We start from the raw sequence: 11,195 nt of genomic DNA on the forward strand, positions 1-11,195 counted from the left end.
TGAAGCCATCCTGCTGTGGAGGTGGTGACCAGCGAGAGACGACGTGAGGGCATCTAAGAGGCTCTGGTGCTTCCTGTGTCACACGACTCAGCCGTACCAGCGCAGAGGACTCCAGCGCTAACTTCAGCTACAAAGACCAAGATCCAGCAAGGCTCCAAGTTAAAGACTGTCCTTGTAGTATCCTTGAACCAGGTTTTGAACTAAATATCCTCATTTATACTGGACTGAGTAAAGATTAATATATCATTATGTCTAGTGATTCTGGTGATGAAGGGAGTTCACGTAATGATAATGGCCACACCTCAGGTGGCATAATGGGTACAGGTGAAGGTGCTACAAAAGAAATGCAGACCACCATGCAAGAGCTTGCCAGACTGCGAGATGAGCTCACCAGGTTAAATGGTGAAGCAAGGGCTCAGAGAGCAAGTGATAACAGTGCACCCACACGTTCATACATCTACGTTCCAAGAGAACGCCAGATCCAAGCATTTAGTGGGGAGTGTGGTACAGACAGGAGATCTGTCGAAGAGTTTATTGAAGAGGTTGAAAGGGTTTTAAGATACAGAGAGCAAACAACAGAAGAACAATGTGACTATATACTATCTCTATTGCATGGCCCTGCATTGGAAGAGGTGCGACTATGCATGAGGGGTCAGTCAGTGGGGCCCAGTGATTTATACTCTTACCTGAGCAATGCATTTGGGGAAAAGCGCAGTTCCACACAGCTTTTGCAGACCTTTTACAACCGTAACCAAACTGATGGAGAAGACCTCCGTGACTACTCCCATGCACTATCCCAGATTTTGAGCTCTGTAGTGAAACAGTCCACAGATGTAATACCTAATGAGAAAACTGTGCTCAGAGACCGGTTTATTGAGGGTTTAAGAGAAGCAGCACTCAGGCGTGAACTCAGGAAAATGGTTAGGGACAAACCAGAGAGCAGTCTTCTAGATGTGAGGAACGAGGCCCTCCTGTGGGAGATGGAGGACAGCAGGTCTCATCGTCCCAGGGTCATAAAGAGCAACCAAGTTACATCAGAGGTTCCGGAAACCCAGTGCTCTATTATTAAAACAAACAATGACCAAGGTATTGCATTAAATGATGTTCGGAGAGCAGTAGCCCATCAAGAAAAACAGCTAGCAGAGTTAGGCAAAACACTTGCTGATCTAGCCTTTGCTGTAGGTGAACTGAGTAAGCGCAGCACTCAACAGACATTCCTAGAGCCCAAGCCACGACCTAGACCCCAGCCAAAGTTCACACCAGATGGTCAGCCTATCTGTTTCAAGTGTAGAGGCATAGGTCACATTGCAAGAAAATGCTCACAGGCCAGAGGGGGTCAAGGGGACGCAACACCTAGTTCTTATGTAGTGCAGGAAAACTCGCACCCTCAGTTGTCATGAGCCACACAACTCGAGGGGAGGAAGCCGGCTCACCAAAAGAGACTCCAGACAGAAGCAGGATCTTAGAGCGTGCAGTCTATTGAGGTGAAACTACGAGGTGTTACAGTGTCCTGCTTACTTGACACTGGTAGCCAGGTCAGTACAATTTCTGAGAGTTTTTTCAGGGAACACCTGTCAGTGAAAGGCGAAGACATTCACCCGGCATTTGAGTGGTTAAAGATCACTGCAGCTAATGGATTAGACATACCCTATATGGGCTATGTGGAGCTTGATGTAGAAGCCATGGGTCTGACTATCCCAGAGCGAGGTTTTCTGATAGTTAAAGATTCTGAACACTCTTCCTCTGTTCCAGGTCTAATAGGGATGAACATTGTCAAAAAATGCAGAGAGCTAGTACACACTGAGTTTGACACCACACTGCAGGAGAGGTTTGACTCAAACTGGAGAGAGGCTTTTAATCATCTTCATGCAGTACATGCAACATTTGATGTATTTAAATTGTGAGGCAGATTGTGAGTGTATTTTTATAGTTTTGGTTGTCATTGCATGTTTTGACCAGTAAGTGGCAGTGTTGCTGACTTTTATTGTAACTCCGTGCAAGTTATCCAAGTGCATCTTGGGTATTCTTTCTTTTTTTCTTGTGTGGAGCGCCTGAAGATTGCGGTGTGACGAGGCTCTGACTCCGTAACGCTACTGGAGTTGATGTTCGGTGATTTTGGGCGCGAGCCGTCGACCGCTGTTCGCCATTGCAGGCATGACAAGGTAACTGACAGAGTGAGAAGTTGCGCGATCTTCAGGAAGTTCCACATGTCTTTGTTAAACCCTGTTTAACGTACATAGTCCACTGCCGTATTTTGCACCGTATTTTGTAGTTATTATTTCCCTTTTTTAAAAATCTTTTCTGTTAAACTTGCCACATCTGTGAACATTTATGAGCTGTTTGCTCGAAAGACACAGGAATGTATGCACTCAGTAAAACGATCTGCATTCGAAGGTTCAAACAATAAAATTAAAGCTACAAGAACCCCGGAAGTAATTGTGTCCTGTGTGGTATCTAATATATAAACACGGAGACAGGAAAAAAAGTTTTAATGCACTGCAGTACAGGCCTGTTTCGTGCGTCTTGCAGCTGATGACTGCGACGTCCACGAAACAGGCCTGTACTGCAATGCATTAAAACTTTTTCTCCTGTCTCCGTGTTGATATTCCGCTCCTCATTAGTTGAGCACTTACAGCACCAGCAACGGTTTCGGAAAAAAACGCTATACATATATAGCCCATGACGAGGAAGTAAATGGTATATTCTTTACGAGTAGCATTATTGAGAGCTAATGATTGCTTATGGCATGGAACAGGCTTGTACTGTCTCATAAGAATTTACTTGACTCACTGGATTATTTTGCTCCTGATTTGTTGAGCACTTTCCCCTACCGTTGAGTGTTTCTTTTAACAAAGTTTTATATACATAAGAAGGCATTATAATCATGACCCAGCATGCTGGCATCGAGCCATACATGAGAAAACGAACGTTTTAGGCCATGTTTTGTTGCACATCTATTTCTCAACAGTGATGTCATAAGCAACAGGTCCTTTGAATGTAAAGCCTAGGTAGAAAGTGACATTTTCATTAGTACAAGGCACTGAGAGTCCGTATAGATGGGGGATAACAAACTTCATTTTCTTTGGACCCTCAAGGTACACTGTTTGATCCTCAGTCCATCCAGATAAACGTTTCAATATTCTAGAAATCTCAGGACTTTTCCATGCTTTACCACTGTGCCATATAATTCGTTTCTCTGGGACTGAATCCCAAAGCCCCTTGGTGTTCATTTCAACTTCGCTCTCATGGACAATTTTTTTCAAACCAATCCCATTGCCCAGAAAGAAAGGTGTGTAAATCCTTCTTTTTCCCGGAGGAATTTTCTTCACCTTTGTCTTATAGTGGCTTGTCAAGAGATTAACAGCAAATTGAATTTTTTCATATTTGGCTTCTTTCTCATATTCTGTGTCAAGATCCCCTGGCCAAAAAAGCAGGGTAAGCAAAAACACAGCACGAGGCAAGAAATTCTTTGTCTTGGTCGGGAATCGCCGACTAAGTGTTTGTAGATCTTTCAGAGTGGCTACCTTGGGAGACTGAGGTGAGAGGCAACTCAAAGCAACATGGGTCACTATGTAATTGACAAGAGCTTTTTGAGGAAGGTTGGCCTTCAATGGTTGTGCTGGGTATAGAGATAGAATACTCTCAAGAAGCTTGACTGCATTTTTATTTTTATGGTCAGGAAGTTTGGAAAGGATGGTTGTTATGTTACCACCACCAAGGCTATAAATCATCATACGCTTCTTGAAAGGAGTTAAGTTGGATGAGTTTAACTGACATTGCTCCAGAGCCTTTTCTTGATCTTTGTCAAAACTAACACCCCCGAAGAACTTTCCATACAGCGCTGACCTTCTCTCCAACCATGCAAGTGGACTGTGTATTTTCATTTCATAATAGGTCATGCTCTGTTCTTCATCTGTACCAATGTATGTCTGGAAGTAACTGAGTTCTTCTGAGATCCATTCCAAGGTATCTTGAATTCTGCTGTGGACATTTTTCAAACGGTCATGGAAGGGCTTCCAGGGCTCCTTAATTTCCTCAGGAATGTAATCTGTTACCAGATACTTCATCCATTCTGCATAGCTATTGGTTGTGCTTGGAAAAGCTTGCACTGAAATAATCTCATCCAGCAGTGTGAATCCGATTTCAACCTCAGCAAAAAATCCTGATCTATTCATTGTGTCATTGTCTAAGATGGCTGCTTCCTGACATTCTTTGAAACATTCCATGGCTTTCAGCGCCGTTTCCACAGCATCCGCTATACTTTGGGGTGTCTTTGGTACTCTTTCAAGGGCTTTGAACTTGGCAGAACACCATCTTTTGTACACCTGTCCTTTTGTGTCCAGTAGGTAGGAGTTCTTGGGCATCTGTTTGACTGCTTTCTCTGCCCAATCTTTTGCCTTTTCAAACTTGTCGAAGGAATGGTGACTACCGTCTGCTGAATCTTTAGTCTTTTCAAACCTGTCGAAGGAATAGTGAAGGCGAGCAAGTTGCTGTGCAAAGAAAGCATCTTTATGGAAACATTCGTATGCTTCTTCAAGTAATCCAATTGCCTCTTCTGGGGTTTCCTTTTTACACACATGCTCCACAAGAGGAGAGAAAAAACTATCAAATTCATCCCCTCTGTCTATTCTAAAACGTCTAATGAAAAGTGCTTTTAAAAACCCCAGATAAATTTCCTTCCCAAATCTGTGCTCAAAAAGTACTTTCTCGTTGAGCAGATCCTTTGCCAAACTGCTTTGGCTCTTTTGTTCCCCCAAAAGCTGAAAGAGAATTTCTTTTGCAACAAGTGGATGGATGATTCTAATTGAGTTAATGTGAGTGCTCTCATCCCTAAGGTGTACAAAGATCAGATTTGCTTGTTCACTGAGAAACGCCTCAAACTCATGCCGGTGGAACCTTTCCATGCGAATAGTGAGTTCAAGTAGAGCTTCACAATGGGACTGAGATATGTAAGAGTTTTGAACGTATGTATTGAGCAATGCCACATACAAAATGAGGCGGGTGACAACAGACTGATGATCAATTCCTTCAAGCAAATGTTCCACAAACTGTTTAACATACGTCTTATTGAATTCTTCGCTCATCAAAACAAATTTCAGGATGAATTTTGGCTCATACTGTTTCTCAAGTATCTGTCGCTTTCCAGCAAACCTTTTCCTCTCAGCTTCAGATAGCTTGTGAGTGACAGATACATTCTGTAATGGAGACTCCTTGCATTTCTTCTCTGAGTTATTGGATCGACTGCACCTTAACAAAATGAAGCACAGCGTATGGGTAGCTCCCTCATTGTGCATCGCATCCTCGAGTGCCCGCCTTAGATCATCAAGAATGTCTTGGTCAGCAACTTCAATGAGGAGGAGCACAGGGAGGCACTTCTGAGGATCTTTTTCCTCATATTCTCTAAACTTAACTGTCTGCTGTGCTATGATGTCTGCTGGGAATGAGGGTTTCACAACAGCACATCTTAAAGATTTCCTTTTGTTCCACAGAACCTGCCTTGCCACAGTGCTGCCACCACTCCCCGGATGATGGTAGATGTTGATGCTGCTCACTGGACTATGAGGAGCATTTTCTTGTAGGGTGTTACTGATAAGTTCGAAAACCTCATGATAAGCATCTCTCTCAATTACCTCTCCAACATGTTGCTTCTCAGCAAGCCAGAAATTCTTCCAAGTCACTTTTCCTCCACGGTAAAACTGGAGTTCCACCTCATCTTTCTCTTCAATGACATCCTCCTCACTCATTTCATCACAGTGATTAATACTCAGAATCTCCAAGGTATGCATCCTTTCCTCTTCAGCTTTTTCTAGAAGACACTGCCCTTTTACAAAGACGGGTAGGTGTTTGCGGGCTTTTGACGTTACTGGCAGGATTTTCTGCAGTGTTGCATTAATGTGACTCATTTTCATTCCCACAACACTGGAATTATTCACTATTTCTGCTGCACAAGAATGCTCAGTAAAGTTTTGCCACTTTGGAAAATCTTCCTCAGATATGCAGACACAAATGATATCTTCATGGCCATTCATATCTGTGAAAAATGACAAAAAGGTGTGCAACAGTGGTTTTTCAACAGGTGATGTGAGAAGGAAGATTACCATAAATGTGCCTCTTGGCAAAATTTCTTTACAAATCAAGGACACAGATTCCTTCAGCAAAGTCATTTTTGTTTTGATCCAAGTCATTTCATCACAGGGGGGTTCATTTCCTTTGTAGTCCGTGCGCCCATTACAAAAGATCCAGCTGGTCTGGTCAAACAGATTGTGTTGGCTTGAGAATTCGTTGACACTCATGCCATGGGGTATTCTGTAGTCCTGCATGAAATGCATATTTGCAGCATGATGATGAATGTATTTACTGCAAAGTCCCGACAGCTTTGAGTTGGGGTCGAAATCAAATACACAGAACATGTTCATGTTGAGTAGCCAGTCAATGTTGCAAAGATCATCAGGTTTGAGTTTGTTTGTGACAAGTATGAACCATTTATCTTTTCCAATTAATTTCTTTCCATCAGTTACCAGCATTGTGAGTTTCCTTCCAAGGTCCTGCGAAATGTCTGGGATACTGAGTGATTGGCGATTCTCCGCCTCTTCTCTTAAAGCATCCCTGTCTGTCACTCGCTTGTAGAATTCGCTTTTGTCTTCGTCACTCACCGGCTGTTTTTGATCCTACCCTCCTTAAAACTGCCAACTTCTCATATTCTACTTTGTTGGCTGACTCTTTGAAATTTGGCAGGCGCACTGAGTACACTTTTCCCTTAACGATACTTAAGGAAGGCACAATGTCAACCTCGACAACATACCTTTTTTCCAAACTGATTTGATCTAACACCTCAATGAACCGAGGTGGCCGTATACAGCGTCGCACATCGTCCGTATCAGCAGGAGAGAAACTCTTCTCAATGTAATCTAAAGCATCTACATACATGTCTTGCTGTTCTATGGGGATGCCAATTAGCTCACCGTGCACATAGCCTGTGTCCTCTCTGCTGTCCATCACACCAAAGTGTATTGTGCCATTTGATCTGATATTCATGCAACCAGCTCCAAATTTAAGAACTTCCTTGGCAAGTTTTGCCTGTAGCCTCACACGGTCTAATGTTGCAGCTGTGGCAAAAGATTTATACTCATGACAAGGGTATATCAAATCAAAGACGCCACATTCAGGTTGCAGAACCCTGCCCTTCACATATGTGAAATCAATGCTTTCTTTATCAAACGGCCGTGGCCTGCAGTCTTCTTTCGATGTCAGCAGAGAGAAACGTGGTCTCTCCTTTACGACACGCGGGTCTTCCTGCTGAATCTGTGCTGGACGACCTTCATTTATCTCAGGAACAAGGTGAACTGACTTGTTTTTCTTCTCCTTGAATTTTTCTTCCCTGGCGGGCTTTTCTTTCTTCTGGCATTTTTTATGTGCACAAATGAGTTCATCTCTCTTTTCTATGATCAAAAGAGCAGGCCCTGGTTTCACACCAAGCTCGTTCTTAAGACTGTTGAACGTCAGATTAAGGAGGACTTGTCCATTTACCTCATCCTTGTACAGTTTTGTTATGTACGGCTCCTTTAGTCCAATAGTTCTTAGCCATTTGCTGACTTCCTCTTCAGTCCATTCCTCAACTGGCTGCTTGAGTTGATCAGCTTGTTTAACATGACAGAAGACAAAAAACTGAATTAATTTAAAAGAGCAATCCTTGACATTGCACACAATACTTACATATGGACATGACTTTTATTGTTGCGTTTGGCTCATTACAAACATTGATTTGCAACTGAAAAGTTATGTGCTGAAAAAACAGAAAGTGGCAAAAATTAGTGTTGCATTGAAACATACATGTTTGTTTGTCCCCCCTCCCTTTTCTCCCCAATTGTACCTGGCCAATCACCCTTCTCTCTGAGCTGTCCCCATCACTGCTCCACCCCCTCTGCCGATCCAGGGAGGGCTGCAGACTACCGCGTGCCTCCTGCGATACATGTGGAGTCACCAGCCGCTTCTTTTCACCAGACAGTGAGGGGTTTCGCCAAGGGGCCGTAGCGCGTGGGAGGATCACGCGCCCGTCATTGTTTACAGTCAAATTAGCAACTTGAGACGCGAGAATGGAGTCGGAGTTGAGAGATGAAGTCTATGACCCGGTTGTTTCACAAGTAGTAGACACAAGTCAAACGTTTCTCCACAAAATGCACAAACACTGACACTTTTGGAGGTGTTCTAGGTCCAGCTGACATTTTGGCCTATGCGTTCCACCTCCTTCGCTCCCTACATGGACTGTTACCGACATGCAACTGTGAAGAGAATGTCTGCCATATGATCATACGATGTTCGCTTACTTGTAATCTTTGACCATGTATGACCTATACTGTGTTTAACTTTAGTCTATATTGCTTTGCTAGATGCTTAAAGCTTATGTATAGCAGAACAAAGGGCATGTTATGAAGTATTTCCTCCATATGAACTAATAAAGGCCTATTGTTAACAGTTAGCTGATAGCAGAGGAATGTATGGGAAGCTCATTTGAATGTGATAAGGTCTGAAGGAACGGCCCCGGTGAAATATGAGCTGGAAGATAAGAACGAGAGGACACCTGACCTATGAACAATATGCAACTTCTGTTATCCATTAGGATGACAGTCCAGCAGTAAATACAAGCTACTTCATCCAACCAGGATTAGGGAGGAACTCTGGGTACGTACCATTGATTGTAACAATAAGCGTGTTTGTGCTGCAAGGTATAAAGGGTGTGCGGTCTGAGATCAGGGCACGCACTTAGCATCTATGCTTTCTGCATCTGTTCATCAACATATTAAAGTGTGACAATACTCCAAGAGCTTTGTCTCGCGCCTCGTTTATTGTCAGAGTCGAATTAATTAATTACCGCGACACAACCAAAGCATGTTCCTGTAGAAATCACCGCCTACTCAAACGTGATTGGTCAATAGCACTCGGACTAAAACAGAAACGGAAATGGAAACCAGAACACTTCCGATTCCAAAATCTTGTTTGTAAACACGTGTATGTAAATCTAATATGGAACACACAGGGAAGTCCCTATTGTTGTTGTGACCCGCATTTGCTAATCATGCTGCGGGCATGCTGGGTCCTACGAGCCAAAACACATACCTTTTTTTCTCGCTCCCCAATTGCACCCGGCCAATTACCCCACTTTTCCGAGCCGTCCCGGTTGCTGGTCCACCCCCTCTGCCGATCCGGGGAGGGCTGCAGACTACCACATGTCTCCTCCCATACATGTGGAGTCACCAGCCGCTTCTTTTTCACCTGACAGTGAGGAGTTTCGCCAGGGGGACGTTGCGCGTGGGAGGATCACGCTATTCCCCCTCCCCCCTGAACAGGTGCCCCGACTGACCAGAGGAGGCGCTAGTGCAGTGACCAGGACACATACCCACATCATCATCCGGCTTCCCACTCGCAGACACGGCCAATTGTGTCTGCAGGGACGCCCGACCAAGCCGGAAGTAACACAGGGATTCGAACCGACGTTCCCTGTGTTGGTAGGCAACAGCATAGACCGCCATGCTACCTGGACGCTCATACACGTTTGACATATTTAACCTCTGTTTTATTTCAATCGTGCAGTATGATCAACACACAGTTCGTCTTTGCCAATTTGTATCTGACGTCAACTAAAAGAGAGGCTGTTGTCTGTAAGATGAGGCTCTGTCAACACAGACCAGAGACAGTCGCTGTACAAATGCACATAAATAAGGGGGGGCTACACACAGAAGCCCAGCACAACCAAATTTGCACCTTCTGAAATGAGACCTTATTGAGATGGTCAATGATTGGTCCTCTAAAATGTAGTTATTTTACATAGAAATAACTTGCATAAATAAACATTAATTAGCATGTGATTTGTGAATCAAGTCTATGTGATACATTCAGAAAAAATGCGAATGAGAGTAATGTTTTTGTTTAAACGCATGGACTACTGAATGTGTTATGCTGCATTCAACTGGAATCAGGGAGACGGGAGATGCAAATTAAGCACAGGAATCACTTATTAGCATAACAACTGGTGTTGAACAAATACCTTTTTTTTGTATTCTAAAATATGTGGTGATTCAATATAATCCCCTCTGTCCTAAATGTTGAAAAATGCGCTTCATTAAGTTCTGGCCTATTTGGAAACACTCACCCATGCTGCGTTTCCTGCTGCAAGTTTATGACGTCATCAATTCGATCACTTCAAGATGGGTTCCTCTAAGAAAAACAATATCGGACTGTTAAAGTTAGCGTATTCAAACCCTGCATATAGATGAACACATGTCCACTGAAAACGGCTCAATATTTCAGGCTACAGGCAGACGTAATTGGAAGCAATTAGAAACCAATTAAATTTTTTTCCCAATTTGTTTTTTTTTTTTTTAAACAGTGAATTCATAAACATGTTTACCTATATACGCAAGGGCGCTATTTGCATAGAAACTGTTAATCAGTATTGTTTCTCACTGACGTTCACAAAGCCAACTCTTAGAATCAGAACCAGAATCAGAACACTTTATTCATCCCCGAGGGGAAATTGGGTCCAATTACAGACACTCACGCTCCAGTAAAGAAAAAGTAACAAGATACAAGATAACAAGAAAATAGAAATAAATAGAAATAGAAGCTAAAATAAGAATAAATATAATATTAATAATAATATAAATATAATACATAATAAATATATGAAATGGAAGAAGTTTGGATCCACCAGGACTCTTCCTAGAGCTGGCCGCCCAGCCAAACTGAGCAATCGGGGGAGAAGGGCCTTGGTCAGGGAGGTGACCAAGAACCCGATGGTCACTCTGACAGAGCTCCAGCATTCCTCTGTGGAGATGGGAGAACCTTCCAGAAGGACAACCATCTCTGCAGCACTCCACCAATCAGGCCTTTATGGTAGAGTGGCCAGACGGAAGCCTCTGCTCAGTAAAAGGCACATGACAGCCCGCTTGGAGTTTGCCAGAAAGCACCTAAAGGACTCTCAGACCATGAGAACCAAGATTCTCTGGTCTGATGAAACCAAGATTGGCTCAGCAAACATGTGCAGCAATGTTGTCTGGTCATAGCAACCACAAACTGGCACACCTTGAAAGTGCATAGCAATTATTCATTTTTTGCTCTGAGGCCAAGTTTCCATTTCTTGGTGTTCGATCACCTGCAACTTAAGGCACCTTTTCCTTGAATGCAATGCTTCAAAAGAA

General features: G+C 43.3%; 1 protein-coding gene across 1 annotated transcript; it reads right to left on the reverse strand.

Moving 5' to 3' along the window:
• Window positions 1-2,591: 2,591 nt before the first annotated feature.
• Window positions 2,592-10,156, reverse strand: samd9l (sterile alpha motif domain containing 9 like). The gene is given in 3 exon segments (XM_056288675.1): window positions 2,592-6,657; window positions 6,659-7,637; window positions 10,148-10,156. Coding segments are annotated over 3 exon segments (4,686 nt in total). The 5' UTR covers window positions 10,152-10,156; the 3' UTR covers window positions 2,592-2,954.
• Window positions 10,157-11,195: the final 1,039 nt, after the last annotated feature.

This window comes from Lampris incognitus, chromosome 10 (assembly GCF_029633865.1).
Source record: "Lampris incognitus isolate fLamInc1 chromosome 10, fLamInc1.hap2, whole genome shotgun sequence".
Taxonomy (NCBI): Eukaryota; Metazoa; Chordata; class Actinopteri; order Lampriformes; family Lampridae; genus Lampris; species Lampris incognitus.